Source organism: Antechinus flavipes, chromosome 2 (genome assembly GCF_016432865.1).
Source record: "Antechinus flavipes isolate AdamAnt ecotype Samford, QLD, Australia chromosome 2, AdamAnt_v2, whole genome shotgun sequence".
Classification (NCBI taxonomy): domain Eukaryota; kingdom Metazoa; phylum Chordata; class Mammalia; order Dasyuromorphia; family Dasyuridae; genus Antechinus; species Antechinus flavipes.
Window position 1 is genome coordinate 191,337,764 of NC_067399.1, and position 26,829 is coordinate 191,364,592.

Sequence of the window (26,829 nt, forward strand, 5' to 3'; positions counted from 1 at the left end):
GAGGAAATCAAATTATCTCTCTTTGCAGATGATATGATGGTATACTCAGGGAACACCAGAGATTCCACTATAAATCTATTAGAAATATCCACAACTTTAGCAAAGTTGCAGTATATAAAATAAATCTACATAAATCATCAGCAATTTTATACATCACTAACAAAATTCAATAGCAAGAGAAACAAAGAGAAATTCCATTGAAAATAACTGTTGATGTTATCAAATAATTGGGAATCTATCTGCCAAAGGAAAGTCAGGAACTATATGAGTAAAACAACAAAACACTTTCCCCACAAATAAAGACAGATCTAAACAATTGGGGAAAAAAATATTAAGTGCTCTTGGATAAGTTGAGTGAATATAATAAAGATGACAATATTCCCTAAACTAATCTATTTATTTAGTGCTATACCAATCAGACTCCCAAGAAACTATTTTAATTATCTTAAAAAAAATAATAACAAAATTCATCTGGAAGAACTAAAGGTCAAGAATTTCAAGGGAACTAATGAAAAATAAAATAAAATGAAGGTGGCCTAACTGTACCTGATCTAAAATTATATTATACAGCAGCAGTCACCAAAAACATTTGGTATTGGCTAAGAAATAGACTAGTTGATCAGTAGAATAGGTTAGGTTCACAGAACAAAATAGTCAATAACTATAGCACTCTAGTGTTTCACAAACCTGAAGATCTCACTTTTTGGGATAAGAATGCACTATTTGAAAAAAACTGCTGGGAAAATTGGAAATTATTATGGTAGAAGCTAGGCATTGACTCACACTTTACATTGTAAACCAAAGTAAGATCAAAATGGGTTCATGAATGAGATTATAAATAAATTAGAAGAACATAGGATAGTTACATCTCAGACCTGCAGAGGAGGAAGGAATTTGTGATCAAAGAAGAATTAGAGACCATTATTGATTACAAAAGAGAAAATTTTGATTATATCAAGTTAAAAAGATTCTGTACAGACAAAACTAATTGAGACAACATTAGGTGGGAAGCAATAAACTGTGAAAACATTTTTACAGTTAAAGGTTCTGATAAAGGCCTCATTTCCAAAGTATATAGAGAATTGACTCTAATTTATAAGAAATTAAGCCATTCTTCAATTGACAAATGGTCAAAAGATATGAACAGACAATTTTCAGATGATGAAATTGAAACCTTTTCTACCCATGTGAAAAGATATTCCAAATCATTACTGATCAGGAAAATGCAAATTAAGAGAACTCTGAGTTACCACTACACACCTGTCAGATTGGCTAGAAGGCTAAGGAAAGATAATGTGAAATGTTAGAGGGGATGTGGGAAAACTAGGACATTGATGCATTGTTGGTGGAGTTGTGAACAGATCCAAACATTCTGGAGAGCAATTTGTAACTTTACTCAAAAAGTTATCAAATTGTGCATACCCTTTGATTCAACACTGTTATTCCTGGGTGTTATGGACACAGAACTCTGAAACAAGGATTCATACAAGGTGTTAAATCAGTGGAATTGATAAAGACAATTGCTATCTACTTCAGCACGATGCTTAATAGTTCTCTAGTTCAATACATGTACTTAGTACTTAATATAGTTCCACAAGATTCACACCTATGATAATGGAATAAAAACAGCCAGCAAGGACTGGATGATGTTTATTTCATCTTCAGTCAGGCTCTTAGTGGCTTTCCTGGGGGACTGAGAGGCTCAGAGAGAGGGTCAGAGAGAACAGTAGACTGCAGTGGGAGCTCAAGCTCTATGAGCCAAGGAGAGAGAGATTCATTTCCATCTTCATCAGCCTTGTAGTGGCTGGCCTGGCCTCCTGAATTTTCTTCACTGAAACCAAGTCAAGAAGCAATTAAAAGGAAAAAAGGAATTGCAGTTAGGGAAAATAAAGTTGTATGCAGCAGGAACTACTGAGATATCCCCTGGAGAGGTGAAATCTGTTCCTGTCTAGTCTATGGATCCCTTGCCTCCAGGCACAATAGGCTTGACCATTTCATCTCCTGAGAGTGCTTACAAAACAATGTCCATCCATACACTGACGTGGGAAACTGGAGAATGTGTAGCTAATATCCCAGTCACTAATACAGGTAGACAATGTGTGACTCATCAACCAGGAGATGTAGTAGCATCAAGTTTACTGTTACATAACCTTAATAGGCAATCTGATGATAATTGCAGACTTCAAGCAGCAGAATCCAGGAATATTCTGGATTACAGCAGTTACCTAAAGCTCACTATTTATGTAAATACCATACCATTGAAAGGCTTGATAGGCATGGGTCCAGATTGTACAGTCATTAGAGGTGCCAGTTGGCCCAGTCATTGGCCAAAGATTAAGGCAGATACCTATATGTCTGGTGTAAGAGGATCAGTAGCAGCAGAAGTTAGTGCTGCTCCTATGAGATGGACATTTGAAAGTGAAACAGTTTTCATTCCTTTTGTAGTTAAAAAAATTCCCATCAATCTGTGGGGAAGAGACATTTTACAGAAGTTAGGATTACAATTGAGTACTTTGGCTTTTTAGGCAGGGCTGCTATTGAAGACCTACCTGCATTCTCATCTGTTCCTATTCAATGGAAAACTGTTAGATCAGTGTGGGTAGAATGGTGTCCCTTAACAAGTGCTAAAATTCAGGCTTTAGTAGATATAGTGCAAGAGCAACTTGACCAAGGACACTTACAATTTTCTCTAAGTCCTTGATATTCCCCTGTATTTGTTATAAAAAAGGAATCTGGAAAATGAAGGATGTTGACTGATTTAAGAAAAGTAAATGAAGAGATGGAAACTATGGGAACTCTTCAGCCTGGACTTCCATCTCCTACTCAATTGCTTATAAAATGACTTCTTTGGGTTATAGACATTAAGGATTGTTTCTATTCTATCCCTCTAGATAAGAAGAATATGAAAACATTTGCCTTTTCAGTGCCTTATAAAAGATATGGATGGACAGTTTTGCCACAGGACATGAAAAATAGTGCTACCAAAATGTAATGTTCTTCTCGGTTTTCTGGAGATCTCTGGGAAGCCTTGCTTTCAGCAGAGTAATCACCACAAGAATAACCAGGTGTTAAAGTCCAAATAGCTTTATTGTCTCCTTTGCCTTGTGCTTAGCTAGCTTTCTCATAGCCTTCAGAGGTGACTTGGTTTCAGTAGAGAAAATGCAGGAGGACAGGCCAGCCACCACAGGGTGTGAGATGGGATGAATGAACCTTTTCTCAGTCCCTCGGGAGAGCCACTAGGAGCCTGACCGAAAATGGAATGAATCTCTCTCCTTGGCTCTGAGAGCTTGAGCTCCTGCCTCCAATCCTTTGCTTTCCTGCCCTCTCTCTGAGCCTCTCAGTCCCCCAGGAGAGCTATCAGGAACCTGGATGAAGATGGAATGAATTTTGTTCAGTCCTTGCTGGCTATTATATACTTCATTATCATAGGTGTGAATCTTGTGGAACTGTATTAAGTACTAAGTATATGTACTGAGCTAGAGAACTATTAAGCACTATGCTAAACTAGATAACCATTGTATTTATCAATTCCACTGACTTAACACCTTTTAAGAATTCTTGTTTCAAGTTCAGAGTTCTAGCCCATAACAACTGGGCTTATATTCCAAAGAGATATTAAAGATGGGAAAAGGACCTGTATGTGCAAAAATATTTGTGGCAGCCCTTTTTGTAGCGGCTAGAAACTGGAAATTCAATGGATGTCCATCAATTGGAGAATGGGTGAGTAAAATTAATTTGTTTTTAAGTTCTGTCACGCTGTCAAATATTAAAAAGTAAATTAGGCTGCCACAAATTAACATGACATTTATTCTATTCTAAGAACACCATAGTCCCTCCAAATTGAATCTTGCATCAGGTTCAATGTCATAATAATGTATTCCCCTCTATGAAATCTCTGCTACCTTATCGTCTTCATAGATTCCCAGATTATGTTAAATATAAGGAAATCTAAACATCTTCTTATCAAACTCAGTAAGAAGGAAAACAAACTAGTTCTATTACATTTCTTGATCATTGTTAAATTTGTTATATAGAGAGCTGAAATTTGAACCCATGTCTTCTGATTCCTAGCTAGTCTTGTCCTCTTTTATAGACATTCATTTTTATTAACTCTTCTTGTAAGGCACAGCACATTTTAGTACATCCATGAAAACAAAACAAAACAAAACAAAACAAAAACAAAACAAACAAACAAAAAAAAAAAGCCCTCAATAATATATATCTTAATTCACACAAAAGCTACTTGTTTTGATTCAGCATATTCAGTGCTCATGAAACTTCACCTAGTTTAAAAGAAAAACTGAGGGATTGATCAAACACTAGAGTATTAATGTTATTGGCTGTTTCGTCCTTGAACCTAATCTATTCCACTGATCAACTAGTTTATTTCTTAGCCAATACCAAATGGTTTTGGTAACTGCTGCTTTATAATATAATTTTAGATCTAGTACAGCTAGGCTACCTTCATTTGATTTTTTTTTATTAATTCCCTTCAAATTCTTGATCTTTTGTTTTTCCATATGAACTTTGTTGTTATTTTTTCTAGGTCATTAAAATAGTTTTCTGGGAGTCTGATTGGTATAACGCTAAATAAATAGATTAGTTTAGGTAGTATTGTCATCTTTATATTTGCTCGCCCTATCCAAGAGCATTTAATATTTTTTTAATTGATTAGATCAGATTTAATTTGTGTGGAAAGTGTTTTGTAGTTTTGCTCATAAAGTTTCTGATTTTCCCTTGGCAGATAGATTCCTAAGTGTTTTATCCTATCTGTAGTTACTTTAAATGGTATAGCTTTTTATTGACAAAATAAATGCATCGGTAATTTTTCAACATTAACCTTTGTAAAAACTTCTGTTCCAACTTTTCCCCTCCTTCCCTCTACTCCCTCCCCTCGTTGGCAAGCAGTCCCATACATGTTAAATATGTTAAAGTATATGCTAAATACAATATATGTATACATATTTATACAGTTGTCTTGCTACACAAGAAAAATCAAATTTAGAAAGAAGGTAAAAATAACCTGGGAAGAAATTGATCATGAACTTCTAGCAATAACTCCTTTTCTTCCTAGTTGCTTCTGCTGAAAGTGCTAGAGATGAAATGTGGATCTTTACACCTGAGCAGCAGCTACTTTGAATGGATGGATTGGGGTTAAGCTATTATTGTCTTGAGAGGATATCAATGGGTTTAGTGATAAAATTAGAAAGGTTTGAAATGTGCATAGTGATGCAAAGAGGTAGACTGAGGAACTATAGGACTATAATGGCTAAAGAATAAATGTTAATCACATGAGAGACAAATCCAAAAACTGGCTATCAGTCATCAGAAGGGAGTTTAAGAAGTTACCATTTTTTGGAGTTGTGCTAATCCAAATATTCTGGAAAGTAATTTGGAGGCACAAAGACCAATAAAACTATGTACTGTTTGATCTAGCACTATAGTGCTATAGTAATAGGGATCTATGCTATTAGATCTCTATCCCAAAGAGATCATAAAAAAGGAGAAAGGACCTATCAGTACACAAATATTTACAGTTTCTCTTTTTGTGATCACAAAAAATTATCAAAATCCAAAAAAATTTATCAAGGAAGAATTTAGTAAAGTCAATCAAAATAATTTGATATCCATCAGTAAGTCACCATATTTGAAGAATCTCAGTAATTCAACCAAGTTGAGACTTTTTATGCCATTAGGTGCACAAGAAATGTAAGGGAAGGCCAGCCAAATTCTGGAGAAAGTTTTGTAAAGCTAATCCCTGTAGAAGCAATAAACTAGGAAAACATTTTTACAGTCAAAGGTTCTGATAAAGGCCCCATTTCCAAAATATATAGACTCTAATTTATAAGAAATCAAGCCATTCTCCAATTGATAAATGGTCAAGGCATATGAGCAGACAATTCTCAAATGAAGAAATTGAATCTATTTCTAGCCATATGAAAAGAGGCTCCAAGTCATTATTAATTAGAGAAAAGCAAATTAAGACAACTCTGAGATACCACTACATATCTGTCAGATTGGATAGAATGACAGGGAAAGATAATGCAGAATGTTGGAGGGGATATGGGAAAACTGGGACATTGATACATTGTTGGTGGAATTGTGAATACATACAGCCATTCTGGAGAACAATTTGGAACTATGCTCCAAAAGTTATCAAACTGTGCATACTCTTTGATCCAGCAGTGTTTCTACTGGGCTTATATCCCAAAGAAATCTTAAAGGGAAAGGGACCTGTATGTGCAAGAATGTTTGTGGCAGGTCTCTTTGTAGTGGCCAGAAACTGGAAACTGAGTAGGTGCCCATCAATTGGAGAATGGCTGAATAAATTGTTGTATATGAATATTATGGAATATCATTGTTCTGTAAGAAAAGACCAACAGGATGATTTCAGAAAGGCCTGGAGAGACTTACATGAACTGATGCTGAGTGAAATGAGCAGGACCAGGAGATCATTATATACTTCAACAACAATACTATATGATGATCAATTCTGATGGATGTGGCCCTCTTCAACAATGAGATGAACCAAATCAGTTCTAATAGAGCAGTAATGAATTGAACCAGCTACACCCAGTGAAAAACCTCTGGGAAATGAGTATGAACCACTACATAGAATCCCCAGTCCTTCTATTTTTGTCCACCTTTATTTTTGATTTCCTTCACAGGTTAATTATACACTATTTCAAATTCCAATTCTCTTTTTACAGCAAAATAACTGTATGAATATGTAAACATATATTGTATTTAACATATACTTTAACATATTTAACATGTATTGGTCAACCTGCCATCTGGGGGAGGGGGTGGAAGGAAGAAGGGGAAAAATTGGAACAAAAGTTTTTGCAAATGTCAATGCTGAAAAATTACCCATGCATTTATCTTGTAAATAAAAACTATAATTAAAAAATAACATACTAAATTCACAATTGTGATAATAGAAGTAAAATATAAAACAGAAGAAGAAGAAGAAGAAGAAGAAGAAGAAGAAAGAAGAAGAAGAAGAAGAAAGAAGAAGAAAGAAGAAGAAGAAAGAAGAAGAAAGAAGAAGAAGAAAGAAGAAGAAGAAGAAGAAGAAAGAAGAAGAAGAAGAAGAAGAAGAAGAAGAAGAAGAAGAAGAAGAAGAAGAAGAAGAAGAAAGAAGAAGAAGAAGAAGAAAGAAGAAGAAGAAGAAAGAAAAAGAAGAAAGAAGAAGAAAAAGAAGAAAGAAAAAGAAGGAAGAAGAAGAAGAAAGAAGAAGAAGGAAGAAGAAGAAGAAGAAAGAAGAAGAAGAAGAAGAAGAAGAAGAAGAAGAAGAATCTCATAGTTTGGCATTTAGCTTAGGAAAATCAAAGTAAGCAGAAATCTACATTTAAACCACACATTTTATAATAGAAAAGAACATGATTCAAAATAGATAACAATTTATTGGGAAATGGATAAACAAATTGTGTTCAAAACTGCAATAGAAGATTAATGCTCTGTAAAAAAAATGAAGATTACAAATCAAATCTAGGAGCATGGGAAGACTTCTAGGATTTAATTCAAAATGAAGTAATCATTAAAAAGGCTTTCACACAGATATAGGTGTGTGTGTGTGTGTGTGTGTGTGTGTGTGGAGAGAGAGAGAGAGAGAGAACAATTATATTTGCCAAGATTAATTCTTGAGCAGATATTAGGGACAATTAGATGATGTAGTGGATAGAGCACTAGCTGTAAATTCAGGAACACTGAGTTCAAATAACACTTACTATTTGTGTGACCCTGAGCAAGTCACTTTATCCCAATTGCCTCCCCACCACCACCAAAAAAAAAAAAAAAAATAAGGCATAGGGAAACTATGGATGGGAAATGCTGAATAGTCCATTGAATTTAATTTAAATGTTCATTTTTGGTACTAACTTGTTCATAAATTGCTTTCTCTTTGCTAATATTTTATTTAAAATTTTTGAATCAATATTCATTAGGGAGATTGGTCTGTAATTTTCTTTCCCTGTTTTGGTTCTTCATGGTTTTATATTGCTGTTACAGAAAGAATTTGGCAGGAATCCTTTTTTACCAAATGTTAAGTCCAAGCTACCTCCCTGGAGGTCTCAGGATCAGCCAGAATCAAGATAAGTTTAAGTCCTTGGTTTTTAGGGGGAGAAGTGAAAGAAGTAGGCAAATTGCCAGGAATTTTGCCAAAGATCTCTTTTCAGTTCTGGAGTCCAGAATCTCCACCTTTCTCCTCTTCATCCTGCCATTTATCCGAAACATGTGCTAATAGAGTCATTGTCTCACATGGAATAGTTAATCTTAAGTGCTTGGTTTTCTGATTCAAGTATACCTTTCCATAGTTTCAGCCCTTTACAACCAAATAGTTTACATAGTATTGGAATTTATTGTTCTTTTAATGCTTGGCAGAATTCACTTGTGAATCCATCTGGCCCTGGAGATTTTTCTTATGGAGTAGCATTGGTGCTTGTTTAATTTCTTTTTCTAAAATGGAAATTCTTAAATAATTTATTTCCTGTTCTGTTAATCTAAAAAATTAATATTTTTTAAAATATTATTCCATTCTGATTAGATTGTCGGACTTCCTGACAGATAGTTGGAGTTCCTAGTTCCCAATTATTGCTTTCATTTCTTTTTCATTGGTGCTAATTTCACCGTTTTCATTTTTGATATCGATAGCTGTTTTTTTTTCCCTTTTCCTAATCAAATTAACTAAAGATTTATCTACTTTGTTAATTTTTCTAAATCAACTCTTAATTTTATTAATTAATTCAATTGTTTTCATAGTTTCAATTTAATTAATCTCTCCTTTTTGTTTCAGAATATCAAATTTAGTATTTAATTGGAGGTTAATTTCCTATTTTTCTAGATTTTTTAGTACATTGACCAATTCATTGACCTCCTCTTTCTCTATTTTACTCATGTAACCATTTAGAGATATAAAATTTCCCCTAAGAACAACTTTTGCAGTATTCCACAGGTTTTGATATGTTGTCTCATAATTGTCCTTCTCTTGAATTAAATTATGGATTGTTTCTGTCATTTGTTGTTTGACCTACTCTTTCTTTAGAATTAGATTATTTAATTTCCAATTGGTTTTTAATCTATCTTTCCCTGGCTTTTTATTGAAAATAATTTTTATTTCATCTCGGTCTGAAAAGGAAGCATTTACCATCTTTGCCTTTCTGCAGTTGATTGTGAGGTTTTTGTGCCATAATAAATGGTCAGTTTTTGTGTAGGTGCCATATACTGCCAAGAAAAAAATAGTGTATTCCTTTCTGTCCCTGTTTAGTTTTACCAAATATCTGTAATATGTAGTTTTTTCTAGAATTCCATTAACCTCCCTAGTTACTTTCTTGTTTATTTTATGGTTTGATTTTCTGATTCTGAGGAGAGAAGTTTGAGATTGCCCACTAATATAGTTTTGCTGTCTATTTCTTCCTCTCAGTGGCTTAATAACTTCTCTAGGAATCTGTAAGCTCTACCATTTGGTGCATAGACATTTAGTGTCAATACTATTTCATTATTTATGATATCCTTTTACAAGATGTATTTTCCTTCCTTATCTCTTTTAATTAGGTCTATTTTTACTTTTGTTTTATCTGAGATCAGAATTGCTACCCCTGCTTTTTTTTGTCTCACCTTAAGCATAATAAATTCTGCTCCAGGCTTTTTTCCTTTACTCCAATTGTATCTCTCTGCTTCAAATGTGTTTCTTATTAACTACATATTGTAGAACTCCTTATTTAATCCACTCTGCTATTTGCTTCCATTTTATGGAAGAGTTTCATCCCATTCACATTCACAATTATGATTAACAGCTCTGTCTTTCTCTCAATTTCATTTTCTCCCCTGCATATAGTTTTATTCTTTATTTTCACATTGTGCCTCCTCAGTAATGTTTAGTTTTTAACCCACTTCCCACTACCTGCCCTATCTTCTATCACCCCTCCCCCTTCTCTTACCCCTTTCTCCGAGTGTTTCTATCTTCCCTTTTATTCAACCCCTCCCTTTTCTTTTTCTTTTTTCCTCCTATTTTTTATAGGCTAAGATAAATTTCTATATCCAACTACATGATTAAGTTATTCTCTCTTTCAGCCAAAACTGATGATATCAAGCTTATCCTTCTCCCTTCTTTCCCTCTATTGTCATAAGACTTTTTTTTCCTCTTCATGTCATCCAATTTATCCCATAGTTATCTCCTCTTTCCTCTTCTCCCAATACAATCATTTCCCCATCACTTACTGTCTTTTTCTTTGATATTATCACATTGGAATCCATGCACAACCAATCCTTTGTCAATGTGATACCTCCTCTAACTGCTCCAATAACAAATATAGTTCTCAAGAGTTACAGGTATCATTTTTCCATCAGGATTTAAACAGTTTAACCATTCAATAATATATATTTTCCCCAGTTTACCTTTCTATATTTCTTTTCAGTCCTGTTTCTGAAGATCACATTTTCTGTTTAATTCTTCTTTTTTTTTTTTCAATAGAAATGAATTAAAGTCTCTTACAGTCTAGTTGGGTAGTTAATTCTTGGTAGTAACCTCAGGTTCCTTACCTTCCTGAAGATTGTATTCCAGGCTCTGATCCTTTATTGTAGATGCTGCCAGATCTTTGGTAAACCTGATGATTGCTCTCTGATACTTGAATTGCTTTATTCTGGCATCTTGCAGTATTTTTCCTTGAAATTATAGTCCTGTAGTTTTGCTGCAGTGTTCCATTGGGTTTCTCCTTGTGGGTTCTCTTGCCAAAGGTTATTTGATGGATTCTTTCAATGACTATTTCCCCCTCTGTATCAAGAATATCAAGATAGTATTCCTTGAAGAATGCTATCCAAACTCTTTTTTTGGTCATGGCTTTGACTTAGACCAATATTTTTTTACATTGTTCCTTCTGGATCTATTTAGTAGAGTAGCTATTTTTCCATTGAGATATTTTACTTTTTCTTCCATTTTTTTCATCTTTTTCAATTTGATTGATTCTTGATATCTCATAGAGTATTAGTTTCCATTTGTCTGATTCTAGTTTTTAATGTGTGATTTTCTTCAGTTAATTTTTGTCTCTCCTTTTCAATTTGATTAATTCTACTTTTAAGGTGTTTTTTTTAGTGGATTTATTTTTTGCATTTGGCCAATTGTATTTTTTAAGGAATTGCCTTGTTTTTCAAAGCTGTTGCTCTCTATTGCATACTTTTTCACATTTTTTGCTTCTACCTCTTATTTGTCTTTTAAAGTCTTTTATGAGCACTTCCAAGAAGGCGCTTTGGGCTTGAGGCCAATTCTTATCATTCTTTAAGATTTCCTCTATGGATATTTTGCCCTCATCTGTTGGAATCCTTACTAACTGCTAAGTAGTTAGAGTTGATCTAATCTTACAAGAAGATGTTTTGGGCAGAACCTGAAACAAGGTACTAAGTAGAACTACCCATAATCCCTCTCTCTGGAAGGAGCATAAATAGGCCAATGGGCCAGTCGGAGAGTTCTTCAGGAGAGGAAGACGCTACAAGTTGAGATTTCACTGGAATGACATGAAGAACGGAGCTGGCTGGAGGCCGAAGAAAGCAGAGGCAGAGGCTGAAGGACAAAACCTTTGGATTTGGCGACATTCGGAGAGAGCTCTTGGAACCAAGCAGAGAGATAGGCCTCTAAGCTAACTGGGCTAGAAGAAAAAGCTCACCACACTCATCTGAGTTGGTCTTTCTGATATTTCCTATCACCATAGCAGTTTTCTATGGCCAAAGTTCTTGTTTATTCCTTGCTCATTTTCTTTCCTTTTCTTTTTATATTTGCTCTTTTTTACTTATATGTTAAGGAGCAAAGAGATGCTGTTCCAAGTTTCCTCTTCAGCTCTGAGCCTTGACTTTGAGTACAGGAGCCTCTTGTATTTGGTGTTTTGCTCACAGCTTTGCATGTTTTTTTTCCCCAAGAAACAGCCTGGTTTCCCAGAATTTGCCTCCTGAATTGGTATTGGAGTTATCCCACTGGTCTGCTCCACTACTAAGCGGGGACTGAGAGTCTTAGTTGTTGATCTGTTGTAATTAAGAGCTTCTCACTTACTTTCTCAGATTCTGTTTGAGCTGGGATAAACACCTCTTTCACCTCAATGAGACTGACCTTTCTTGAAGTCCGTCCAATCTGTCTTGAGCTGGAGAAGAGTTTTATTCCATCAGGCTCTGTACAGAGATTTGGTTTCATATAGTTTTCAAGGGAAACTGGGAGAATTTGTAAAGATTCCTGGCTTCACTCCACCCCAGGTTCTATCCCTAGAAGTCCAATAAATTGTCTTTCAAAGAAAATTCATGATGATGTTTCCATCCTTTAATAAATTTAAACTAATGCTACTTTTTTGAAGTCTTAAATACTTTATGACTACAATTTGGTTTTTAGTGATTCTTCTATGGTTTATAAAGTTTTTTTTTTAATATAAGCAATGAAGTATGCCATGTATATTGCAATTTTTATGTAATCACATCTTGGTTTCAACTAATGCAACATTATCTACTTTGTGTCTTGGTGGTAGTATCAATCTCTGTTGATTATTTGCCTTTATCTATATGACTTCATGATTTGTATGTTACAAAAATTAATTTCCTAAAAATAAATCTATCCAAACAAGCTTTGTTGGTTTTATAAAACATAGGAAAACTTGAATGGAATAAGAAAGAATGAAATGAGAAGAACCAAGAGAATATCGTATACAGTAACAGCAATATTTTTTAAAGAACAAATGTGAAATGACTAAGCTATTCAAAGTACTATAAACATACAAATCAGTTGAAAATGGCCTATGAAAGAAGATGGTAGCCACCTGCTGAGGAGAAAAAAATGATAAATAGAATTATGCAGTGTGTGTGTGTGTTTGTGATATTGGCCTTCTGTAGTGCAGAGTGGGAAAGGAAGATAGAATGAAATTTCAAATATAACAAAAATGAATTTGATTTAATTTTTAATATGATGGCTTTGAAAATGATGTCTTTTAAGAACCCCTTTGTAGTGACATTCTGTATCTTCATATTAGAACTAGCCACTGGACTTGAAATATATTCAGAGCAATTTATTACTTTAAGGAAGGTAAAGAAACAGAAAGACAATATCAAAAAGAACAAATTATCATGACAGGCTGATTCTTTGTAGAGGGTAGCAAAGTTGAAAGAATTAATCATGAAATCTGAAGAAAAGTAAAGTTTCAAGTTTTTCTTGAACTGACAGCATTATATCTGTTATTGATTTTAGTGTATGATGAATACTCAAAATGTCAAACATCTCACCATTTACATGTTTAAAGCACAGAAATATATGCTAAACAGTTTCAGTTTATGTACATAACTTTTAAAACCATATGTAAATTACTTGAGTATGAATTTCCATTTTAAATTATTCATATCACAGATAATTTATCATAACTGGAGTGCTTATACCATATGTAAATCAGCATTGAAATGTTTTCTATATGGAATTAGCAGATTTTCTTAGAAGATGAGGGTCACATATGAATTAGTTATTCTTTCATTGATAAAAATGTGAATTTGATTATATGTAGTGATTTTCATCTTTTTATTCCAAATTTAGCATCATTTGATTATAACATATAGTACAGGATGAAAAATTATTTTAGGAAAGAAATTCTACTATGACTTGTCACATAAACATCAATAATAAGAAAACATAAAGTGACACAGGAAATTAGTGTGAGAAAATTATATCTCTTTTAAACTATAATATTATATATATATATTATATATATATATTATATATAAATATAATATAAAGTGAAAAAAGCAGGCAGCAAAATATATAAAATTCACATTATCTTTCAGAATATTCTAAGATAAAATATTATTCAAGATAAATGAGAGATTCCAAAAACACTACAAAAATCTTGATTCATCAATTGAATCCAAATCTATTAGGCATTTCATTTTCATTTTAAAAAATTAGTTTTATAATGTCACATATGGAAATATTCTTGTTTCTGAATTCAGAATTCTGGTTATATCCAAAAGTTTTATTAGACCAAGAATTAGCATGCATACTACAAATTATGAGATAATATGATTGTCATATAAATTTATCTACACTCATTTTGTCAGTGCCAACATAGTTCAGACTTATACATTTATAATTCATTTACATCATTTCTTACATCATCACTTAAAAGGCAAATAAAATGTTGATTCACTTAAACATTTTTTCCTAGTTCAGGATACTTCAGCTAGATCTTTTATTTTTTTCTTAATTTTTAAACTTGTATAGGATAACATTAGATAACGACTATTAAATTTTTTTTCAAAATTTTTAAAGACAAAAAAAAACTGTATAGTCATATGAAAATTTGCTTTAAATAATTATTAATTAGAGAAATGAAAGCTAAAATAACTTTATCATTTTTCACTTATTAGGTTGACAAAAATCCAAGGAGAAAACAACAAATGCAGAACATGTGGAAAAATTGGGCCACTAATTCATCACTGACATAATTGTGAACCGATTCCCCAATTCTGGAAAATAATCTGGAATTATTACCAAAGTATTATTAAATTGCCTATTTTCCCAGCAATAGCACTACTCAGTGTGTTTCCAAAGATGATTATGAGAAAAAAAGAAAATTACTAAAATTAAATTAAAATTTCTAAAATATTTATAGCAGCTTTCTTTGTTGTGAAAATAAGTAGAAATTGCAAAGATGTCCGTCAGTTGGGGAATGGCTGAACAACTTTTGGTATATGATTGTGATGGAAGACTACCATGCTATAAGAAATGATGAGCTGATGCAAATGATATATGCATGAAATAATGAAAAACAAAATGAGCAGATCCAAAAAAATATTATATATACCATTGTTTTAAGAACAACTTTGAATGAATTTGTCATTTTAACTATTATAAATATCCAAATTGGCTACAAAGGACATATGAAGGATCCAGAGAAAGAACAGATAAATAGAAGTATAAATAGAATGATTCTTTTTTGTTCTTCTTTTTGTTCTTCTTTTTTTTTCTTCTATTTCTTTCCTCTCTTTCTATCTATATAACACATATATGTGATATAGATAATATGTTATATACATATTTGCATATTTGTTTCTAATGTTAGCCATTTCTAGGGAAGAGAGAAGAAAAAAATTGCATGATAACTTCATTATATATTTTAAATTAATAGCAACTTGTATAAAATATATTTGCAATTTCTTGGGCAATCATCTTTTTATTATACTTTGTTATTAATTAAATAAATTAAATTTAAATAAGTTAAATTTTGGAAAAAAAGAAAAGTAAAAAAATTAGTCACCAGTTAATCAGTGCAATCTGCCCTATAACTATTTTTAGTAATTTAATGAGGGAAGACATACTAGAAAATATTAATTAGCAAATATTTAGGATTTTGAGGTTATTAGCAGATATTTAGTTTATAATCAAAAGTGTTCACTGGGAGATAAGAATAAGTTGTTATTTCAACAAACACAGTAAATTCTGCCTCTTATTGCTATTGGCATGTTTTCTTAAGACTTTATTAGATCTTAAAAGCATTCCTAGTTAGGGATAAGCTTAGAAGCTACTAAAATTATAGAAATTTCTTTTTAATCACTTCAACATGAACTTAGAAAAATCTATGGTCACTTTTGGACTAATTTTTTCTTCCTTCATTATCAAATTCTGTATTTAAAGTTCTAGACTAAAATTATGGTAAATGACTATTGTTCAATAGTAGCTTTACATAATAGAAAGGTCAGTAAGAATTTAAAGAAACATGCATCTTCTTAAGGCCTTGATGACTAAGAGTTTTGAATAGCTAACAACCTGACTTTTCCATGATATTTTTATAGGTAAAAGAGAAAAGAGATTTACCCCAGGAAAAAATCTAGAGAAGAACTGGGGGATGAAGGAACAAAAAGACTATGGGCTGACTTTTAAATTTCAGTGTCCACTGTGCTGCTAATTTCCAGTCAGGTCTCTGTTCAAGTTGCCCTTTGCTAACCATCCATTTTATCATGTCTCTATCATCTTAATGCTTGCTTTGCCACAAGACCTCAGCTCTATTTATTTTTCCTGCTTTATGTCAAAGGAACAAGAGTCAACCCTTAAGTTCTCTGCAGGAGAAACAAGGTGGACCAGTTTGAATCAGAGTACTCCTTTTCTTTTATCTGAGTGATTTGTCTGTTGAAGTATGTTTTTTTCAAGGTCAAAAATGTACATACTTAGAGAATTCAGGAACACCCACCTTATTTGCATGTCAATGGTCCATAAATACTCCATGGTGTGAGTGGGGAGAAATGGTAACAAATACTTGTTGATTTATTGATTTTTTAAAAAGATAAGTCATAATATCTGGATGTGCCTATTTTAGGCATTTAGGATGTGCTCAATTGTATGGTTTTTAGATAAATCATACATAAGTTTCAAAGATTATAAGCTAGCATTAACAACTATGGCTAAAAGCAGAAAAGAAACATTCATACTTTTAATTTAATATATAGAAAAGAGGCATTACTGTCTCAGAAATAAAGTTTCCTGATATCTAGAGTTTATTTTTGTTAAAAAAAAAATTAAATGTTATAAGTAACTAAGTATTATTACAGATATTTACTGAAGATCTTGCAAGTCACAAAGAGATTAAAATTCTGATCCTATTTTCTTCTTTTCTAATTGAAGCCTGTGAGGCCTAAAGAACTTAAGACACTTGCTTGAGGTAACATGTGTTGTAAACAGAGCAACTGAAATTAATTTCCTCTCTGTATTGCACTTCACCATCCTTTAATTAAAAAAGGGGGGAAAAATCATATTTCTCCTCAAATTTTCTCATGAATCACATCCTTTTCATCATAATGCACTAATGGAACACAAGCTTCTTGGGATCAGTGATTTTACTTTAATCTTAGTATCATGCATGTAGTTTATATATAATAAAAGCTGAATTTCATTGAATTTATTTTTGGAGAGAATCGTATTTTTTTTCTTTCATTATTGATTCCTTCTGGGCTCTCTAGGGTCTCAATATTCCAAAGGTAACTATCAACCCCAAAAGAGTGGGAGGAAGACTAGATATAACTTTATGTGATTGGTTCTTTTGTGATGGTAAAGTAGCTTTTTTTTTTTGTCACATTGACAGGTACATCTATTACGAAATGCTGGCGATGAAGTTACTATCACTGTTCAGTATTTAAGGGAAGCTCCATCATTTCTGAAGCTCCCATTAGGTAAGAAGAAATGGGGAAAATCAAAGGAAAAAGCTGGAATTCCCTTCCTGCTAAATTTATCCAAATGAAGTAGCACTGACAGAAATATAAATCTTTTATGTAATCATACATTGGAAAGAAAGGATTTGTTTTTAAAACTTTAGCAATATAGTGTTTCTATATCCTTGAGATGATCTGCATCCTAAATTATTCTATGATTAATCTTTTAAATTAAACCAATAGCAAATGTGCCACTTTGTTTATTTTCTTTTCTTAGACTTACCAGTGATACTTGCTTGCATTCCTTTTTCATATTAGGAAAACTCTAGATCAAAATGGTTGATGAAATGATTATTCTAGGGCTTTCTGATTTTTCCCTGAAACCTAAATGAATATTTCCTTTGCTTCCACAGGTTGAATTCTACCCATGCCATAATAGAATATTTAATGATAACTGTTAACAAAATCAGCAATATATGTATATTAAGCCTCTTCTTTGTAAGCACTAGGGATATAGAGAAGAGACTCAAATCAAACCCAATCCTCAAGAAACCCACAATCAAATGGAAAGGGCAAGAATATGCCAGTAATTATTTTGCTGTACATGTGACCCTTCTCTAGCCAAGTTTTATTCTCTGGACACCATGCTGTGATCATGACTATTTGGTCCTAGAGTTTTGAGGGAAAACTTTGGCAATTCCCTACAAAGTTGAAAGGACTGCTAATTAATTCCTGAAAGCTTCCAGCTAAGGGCTAGAGGTCTGACATCCTAAAAAATGCTTAAATTTATGATGTAAGCAAAAAATTACTTATACCTTAGTTTTATAGATCAGACAATGATCAGTAGATTTGCTTTTCTCAGAAACATGACATTGATAAAAATGTTTTTAAAACTTTCCTAATTATATTCCTAAAAACATTCCTAATATCAACTAACTACATATTTTTCTAAATGCATTACTTCTTTCAAGGCAGAATAGTAGAAGAAAATGATTAAGGAAATTAAGCAATATGTATGTTTGTAAACAAAGTGAAAATAAAAGCTGATTCAAAGTTTATCTAGGGGAGGTAATTCAATAATTCAAATATTCAGAAGAAGAGTGTGTAATGTTGTGCCTCAGTTTCCCTAGATTGTCATCTTTATTTATCTTTGTATTTTTATGTTTGGCAAATGCCAATCTGTTCTGTGATAACTGTTTAAGATAGTTGGTGCAAGCAATATGTAGGACCTCTCCTAGATACCTGGGAGATGTCAGCACCATAATTTTGACGAATCCAATGTGAGGCAAATAAATCAAAATGAAACTAGAAAATGCAAGGACTTAATGGCAAGGGCAAGTCTCTTCCTGACAAAGTTATCAGCAGTACAAAAGTCCTCATTTTGGCCAGAGAATCCAGTTTGAGATGGACAATTCACTGTGTTAGGTGGTCTTCAGTCATTTGTGCACTTAACTCAGCTTCTGCTTATACAGGGAGTAGCAGGGCTCGAGACAGACATGCTGCCCATTCAGAGGGGCAACCCACTCGAGGGGAGAAGGGTGAGGCTTGGAGTAGCTCTACCTGGCCCCACCCAGAGGAACAGACAGAGCTGTCACTAGAATACAGATTTCTGAGCAGAGCTATCAGAGCATGCACCAGTTTCCCTACTTCCCTATCTCTTCCTCTCCTTTTTTTTTTTCCCCTCATGGAAAGGAATCATGCAAAAAAAAAAAAAAAAAGTAAATAGTCAAATAACCATCCACATATAAATCCCAAAAGTGAATTAAAGTTCCTATATATAACAGACTAGTACAGGAGGAGTTTCATAAAAGAAAATCAAATAAAATCAAATCCCTCAAACAATTACATATTCTGAAGTGAACATACATAGATATTATAAACATATTATAACTTCCTTAACAGCAACAGTTATCAATTTTAACAATTTCCATCCCAAATCTTAAACACACAATAATAGATGACCGAGTCAAGGTTTAACAGTCATTCATCAACCATTCCCAAGTTCCCCATATCAGTTCAAATTACATCAAGAGCATGGGTGATGGTCTCAATCTTAGCTGCTTCGGGCTGATAAATGGGCGAAGAACTGGTTCTTAGTCCAAGCAGGGGGATGGGTATGGTGTCAATCTAAATTTCAGATGGGCCAATCCATGTCCCAGAAGAGGTTCAATAATCTGTAATTTGACCAAAATCTAGAACAACAAAAAAATAAATCTAACAAGATTAGAACAGTCTGGAGCTGCAACAACATGTGGGGAGGCCAATATAGATTGAGCAGCAGTTCCTATGTGAAGGAACAAGTTTGCTTCACAGGACAAGCAGACGGCTATAGTCCCAATAAATAGCAGTTAGGTTTCACAGACCATTGTTAATTGTCCTCTTATCATTTAGAAACATAAAAAAAAAAAAAAACTGAATATCCACAGACACAAATATCCAGTAACAGATAGATGATCATACTTATTTGCCTAAGTATTTAGGATATAATGATTACATGTAACCAGATTAAAAGCAGCAGTATATGACATATTTGAATTGCATTAACAGTTCTTATTGACTATTGTTCTGATCATAGAAATCAGTCACAGGAGGAAAAAAATGCAAGAACATAACTATAACATAATATAAACAGTTAAAACTCAATCTTCAGCACATCAGAGAGTGGAACTTTAAAATTCCCAAATAGCATTAATTATAAGCCCAAAGAATTTTATCTCCAAAGTTTCAGATAAATCCCAAACAGTTATTTACCATGACTTTATATCAGTAACAATAAGACATTTATCCCAGAAAATTCATACAATTCTTACATGCCCAAATAGATGTTGCATCTTGAATAAATTGAATATTATACCAATCATTTTGCTTTTAAAATACCTAATACACAGAAAAATCCCAAACTACATATTGTTCACAACAAAAATATTTTCAAAAGGAAGAAGGCAAAAACTATTATCCTTGGAGTCTCATTTCAGATAATTGGCATCAATACAGTTAATTAAAACTTTCTATTTTCACATAAAATGAATCTGAAAAGTTCTTGAAAACATCAATTAAACTTTTTGAAATAACCCTTTCAAACAATATACCACATTTCTGATCATATTTTTTAATATTCATAATCATTATGTATCTAAAGAAACAAATATTCAATCAATTAATATCTTGTAAGAGCAGCTTGTCCCTTTAAATAATTGTTTGTTTTCTTCAGCCAAAGGAACCAAGCGGCTGCCACTTTCCACTGTTGCTCTGCTGCTCTCCCCCCAAAAAAACACATCCCATCTCACAGCCATCTCTCTGTGACTACCCTTTTTAACCAGTTCCTTCTTTTCCCCCCAACTTCATCTTGAAATCATTTGCTTCTACTAATCAATCCTTCTTAAATTATCTTCATTCTCCTGTTGCATCTCTGTCTCTCTCCTCCCAATGCCTACTTGCTCAAACCTTCTCCAAAATACTTCTGACTAGATGCTCTATTTAAACTATTAATTGCTTTTGTAAATCAATCTCTTTTCCCTTGTCTTTAAATCATCTTTAAAAAAAAAAAACTTTAAACTTCAAGATTCACCATTAATTTTGAACCAAATTTTATAAAACTCATAATATAGTTTACAAATTACCCAATACTTTTAAAAAGCAACATACCATTTAAGTAGGGAGATACAAACACAAGGCTCCCCTAAGGTAAACTACTGGCATTTTCTTTAATAACCTATATTTCTAATTTGAAGTCCAACCAAATAATAAAAAAAGAAAAGTTTTTCTCTTCAGATGTAAAGGCCACAGTATTCAAAAAAATTCTTAAGATTTTACACTCAGAATAAATCTAACATGTGCAAGGCAACAGTAAAATTATTTCCCCCAATTTCAATTTTATTTTCAATTTCAAAATTATAGTACCTCTTTAAAATATAGTAAATTTCCAAAACTCTTAATCAAATATTGCAGACAATTACCCAGTTTAGTCTTATTAAACTTTCTGTTCTCCAGTTCCATGAAGGCAAACTTACTAATAATGATTTTTTCTTTCTTCTCCTGAAAAAAAGTTTTTTTTTCCTTTAGAAGTATGCCTAGTTTTCCCATAGGTCCAACAGGTCAGAACGCCCCTGTGTTCAACTATTTACCTCTCTTATTCTATTTTTATTCCTCCTTTCCAATATCTGCAGTTTCTTATTTCCAATCTTAACACACACACCAATTTAAAGTTATTTTAAAATTAACCAGTACTTTAGTTTGTGAAATTTCCTAAAATCTACCTAGATATTTCATTTAAATATCTTTTCTTTAGTAACCAAGAAAGAGTTATGCAATCCTTGCTTTACCTTGAGAATTCTTTTTCTGGCTGAATCCTGATAATAGGCTCCTTGTTTATAGGAGTGATAGCCACTATTCTTCTATTTTCTCAAAACTTTCTAAACTTTCAATCTATGTTTTTATTTTTTTCCCCTTCTTTCCTCCTTCCTGCAAAGCCACTGCCAGAGACAGAGGGAAAGAAAGAGAAAAAAAGATTTTCTTTTCTTGAGAAGCCCAAAACTAGTTCCCAAATTACATTCTGAAGCACTTTGAAAGAATACCACTTTGAATGACTTCCAACTATTAACAATTCAGTCTGATATTTTTCTAAGCCTGTTAACACAGAGGCTGAATTCTTATCTCTTACAAGCTTTCTAACTTTTAACACAGAACAAAGGCAATGCAAAGCAGACATACACACAGACATTCACAAAACTCTATTTTCGACTTTTACATACATTTAAGTCTGATTTACCCAAATAGTCCTGGGAAATACATCCTCCCAGTTTTATTCCCTTTTATATCTGGGAAGTTCCTTCCAGTCTTGAATTCCCTAGCTAACGTCCTGATACAAGTTTTTGAACTGCTTCTATACCACCCTGAACCCAATCCAGGTGTTGGTGGAGGCCCTATGTTACCCTCACACTTGGGCAGAGGCCCTACGTTACCCTCATGCCCCCACAGCCACCTGAAAGCCACCTTAGGAAAAGTCCTTTATCGTTGGAGTCAACAGCAGTCCACACCAAAAATATATTTAAGAGGGTTAATCCCTTAGGGTCTCCCTCGACCCAGCCAATAAACTCCCAGACTTCCCAAGAGCTTTACCTCAAGAACATATGTTTCTTTTCAGGCTGCAAATGCCGGCCATCAGGACTCTACTTCCTTCAATCTTCAATTCTTCATTCCGCTGAGTATCCCTGCCTTGGGTCATTGTCTAAGAGGGGAGGAAGGCTGCTCACCCAGAGCCAGAGACCATGGAGAAAACTACTCCGTGGGCGCCTGTCCCTGTTCGGGGTACACATAGCTGTCTCCCCCAAAGACCCATCCCGGGCAAGCCCCCAATTGTGAGGGTTGTAGAAGACCCTTACCCAAAATGACTACTCAGAGATCACTCAGTAGAGGATCTCTGGAGGTTTTCAGTAAACAACTTTTATGCCTTCTACTGAGTGATCTCTGAATAGTCATTTTGGGTAAGGGTCTTCTACATTCCTCACACTCTTAAATATATCATTGAAGCATTCTTTAGCTTTGTGAAACTTTTCCTAACTTAAAGAAAATTGAATACAAATTAATCAAGAGAAATTGCTATCTTTTGTCAAGTTTTATTGAAAGTCTTGAAAGATTGTGAGCACAAAAGACTTGAGTTGAAATAACTGGGAAAATATTCCAAAGACTTTGGTAACTATAATTTTTTTAAATATATTTTATTTTGTTTTATAATAACTTTATATTGACAGAATCTATACCAGGGTTTTACAACATTATCCCTTGCACTTGCTTCTGTTCTGATTTTTCCCCTCCCTCCCTCCACCCCCTCCCCTAGATGACAAGCAGTCCTATATATGTTAGATATGTTGCAGTATATTCTAGATACAATATATGTTTGCAGAACCGAACAGTTCTCTTGTTGCACAGGGAGAATTGGATTCAGAAGGTAAGAATAACCCGGGAAGAAAAACAAAAATGTAAATAGTTCACATTCATTTCCCAGTGTTCTTTCTTTGGATGTAGCTGCTTCTATCCATCATTTATCAATTGAAACTGAGTTAGGTCTCTTTGTCAAAGAAATCCACTTCCATCAGAATACATCCTCATATAATATTGTTGTTGAAGTATATAATGATCTCCTGGTTCTGCTCATTTCACTTAGCATCAGTTCATGTAAGTCTCTAAGCCTCTCTGTATTCATCCTGCTGGTCATTTCTTACAGAACAATAATATTCCATAACATTCATATACCACAATGGTAACTATAAATGTTAATCTGTGTTTTTTTAAGTTCATAAACATTTTAACCAGTAAATAAAATGAGGTAGTATATTTTCCAGAATCATTTTTTTTAGAATATTACCAGAAATACAAGTAATCTAGATCAAAAGTGTAAATAAAGCTAACAAAAGTTCCTAGGATCATAGATTTAGAGCTAGAAGGAATGTCAGAAATCATATAATACAATTCCCTCATTTTTCAGATAAGAAAACTGAGTTCCAAGAAGTGTAGATATAGATCAATCAACAATCACTTGCTCACAGTGACACAGTTAGTGAGTCTCACAAGGACTTAAACTTTTGATTTCTTATTCCAGTATTCTTCCCACTGTTATGTTTTCTTTCTAATATCAAGTGTGTTTGTGTATTCTGTTAAATTAGTTAGTCAGCAAGCATTTACAATGTATCAAGATAAATTGGGGAAAGAAGAGGGAAAGTCATGGGATCATTTTTGTAGGGGAAAATTATATTCATATGGAGTTTCTTATGTTCCTTCTTAGAGGAAAATTGTATTGTGAGAGTTTGGAGGGATGGGGATGGGAAGGGAATCAGAATTTGTGGATAAGGCAGATTTGCTCTGATATCCCTCACTTTGTTAGGTGGCCTTGCATAAAGAGATTTGTTCTTGGATCTGGATAGAATTGCATGGATTTTTAAAATATTTCCCCCTAATTTTGGTGATCAGAAAGTGGGCCAAGGCAAGCAACCATCATAATGAGGAGTGTTGGGAAGAAATAGAGACTTATTGTACCACTAGAATGAATGCCATTTCCAAAAGCATAATTAAAAGTTGAAATTTGAAAAACAATATTGAAAAGAGGGAATAGCTGAAGCTTGAAGATTTAAATAACTATGACATCAATTAGAATCGATACAGTGCTTCTGTTCTGTTCTTATAGTATTTTTTGAAGTTCAGTACAGTCCTACATGTCCCATGATACTTTCTGGCACATTTTTTTTTTAATTTTTATGTTCTTAGAACTCCTTTACCATTTTTTGGAATACTAGTTAAGTTGATAGCTGAGGACTCTTCTGTTTTTATTCTTGATATGATCTGAAGTTATTTTAGTATTTCTACATTGCTAAAGTCTGTTATACAAGTGGATGAGAAAGTGAAAGAATGAACATGTATTATCAAAAGAACATATTTGTTCATCATCTGTCATCATTAATCAATGCATACAACCCATCCATGTAGTTAATCTGAGTGCTGTTTTTCCCTGAACCTGAATTTTATTCTGCTTAATAATCTCATAATTGCCAACTTAGTTATTTGGTTTTGTCATCCATGGTTTAGGAGAAGCTGCTTCTACTCCAAAGTCATCCAGACCTCAAGCTTTCCTTGGAAAGGAAAGTGAAAATATTCTCAGGATAACTAGTTATCTATAAGTTTCTACTGCCTTAGTAAAAAAAAAGGTAACTAAGCAACATAAATGATTGTTAGAAGGAAAATTAAGATTAAAGGATTAAAAATGGAAAGGAATCTTAAAGAAGATTAAGTCCAGCCCTCCCTACAAATGACAAAATAAGAGCCAAAAAGATAAGTGATTTTCCTATCAAATACAGATATAGGCTTAGCCACATGGTAGATCAGTTCTAGTTTGTACACTTAAACAATAGAATCAAGCCTAGAGGACCAAGATTAGTAATTCAGACAAACAAATATCTTCCACTCAATTCAAAATATTTTTGTTTTTGCCTGAACAACTTAAAAGAATCGTGTGTGTGTGTGTGTGTGTGTGTGTGTGTGTGTGTGTGTGTGTGTCTGAATTGACTTAGAAATCTAGTTGTAGAAATCTATCCAGGTAAACAATTAAAATAGATTACTTGGGAAAAAATTAAGAAATTATAAAGATAAATCTGCCTGACTGAGGAAAATAACCTGATCTATTGTTTTTCAATGTTTACAGAGTAAACAGCTAAGTGGCACAATGAATAGAGCAACAAGCCTAGAGTCAGGAAGATCTGAGTTCATATATAATCTCAGAAATCCACTGGTTGTGTAACTGCAATGTATTGGTAACTCACTTAATCCTATTTGCCTCAGGTTCCTCATCTATACAATGAGTTTAAAAAGGAAATTATATCTTGAAGTAGTATGTTTTATATTTTTCAGAACTTAATTCTGATGTTAATGAAAGCAATCCATTCCATGTCACAAAAATAATTTGCTTTGAATTTGCTTTGTTTTATAATTTGCTATTATAGCAAAAAAAAAAAAAAAAAAAAAAAAAAAGTGCCCCAGGCACTTAAAATGTTTTATTTAAAAATATTCATAGGATCATACATTGAAAGCTGTGGGGGAACTTAATAGTCATTTTAACAAATCCTCAGGTATCATAAAGGAGGAAACTGAAGGCAGGGAGGGACTGTCCCAAGGTAATATCTATATTGTATCAGGGCTAGAATCTGTATACAAATGCTCTGAGTTACAAAACCCAACAATCTTTCTGCTATTCTTTTGTAATATGGTCTTTATGAGTTCTAAATTATAAGCTCTACAACAAAGTTATCTTATACCAATTCAAACCTCCAAATCCATTTCTCTTTTGTGAAGTTTCTGAAAGAAGTGACCTTTACCCTTATCCAGCAGTTCAGAGAGAGATGAACTAAACATAAAAGCACACACATGACTGGCCAAAATTGACAATAACATGAATACTCACCAATTTATTTCTTTACTTAGCTGCTTTTATTGAATGTTTTCTGTGGACACACAATTGTACTTGACTTTAGTTGTGCCTAGAGAAGGGAAAGAAGGAATATAAAAGACCTAAAAAGCATAGTACTTAAGGTAGGGAAATAGACAAAAGAAAATTGACTGTAGAGAAGAGTTAGTGGACAAGCAGCCTAGTACTTGAAGGACTCTTGTGACTAATGTCACAAGAGTATCATTAAGTTGGTCAAATAAGTTTTATTTAAGAAGAGATGAGTTTTAAAACATGTCTTTTGTGGTTATAAAAAAAGGATACTGTTCTGGCTGGCTATTTTACCTTTTTTGATGTTTGAGATATGAGTTGAATGGATAAGAATAGGAGAGGTCCGTCTTTTCAGGTACTCTCAATTTATCTTTTACTAGTTATGTTCTAAAGCTAAAAATGGTCAGTGACATTCTTCTCTACCTTATCAGTCTTCAGCATTTTATTCTTCCTTTCAGGCTCTCAAATTCTTCTTAGAAGGACCTTCTTTGGTAGTATACAGAGAATCACAGAATTTTAGTGTTAGAAAGGAACCTAAAACACATCTAGTCTTATCTCAAAGCTGATTGAAAATCCATTTTGCCACAACATCATTGAATCTTTGTCTTACTGAAACCCATTACTTTCCAAGCACAACCCTAATACCCCAATGGAAACATTCCAGGTCCTTAAATTCAAACCCTAAAAAATCAGTA

The 26,829-nt window shown here is 33.2% G+C and overlaps 1 protein-coding gene across 2 annotated transcripts in view; it reads left to right on the plus strand.

Annotated features, from left to right (window-relative positions):
- Nucleotides 1-26,829, plus strand: part of SNTG2 (syntrophin gamma 2) — a 640,226-nt gene that overhangs the window by 287,955 nt on the left and 325,442 nt on the right. For both annotated transcript variants that reach the window (XM_051976027.1, XM_051976028.1), the window contains one exon: nt 17,088-17,175. In XM_051976027.1, coding sequence (XP_051831987.1) covers nt 17,088-17,175 — 88 coding nt within the window. The remainder of the gene's footprint in view (nt 1-17,087; nt 17,176-26,829) is intronic.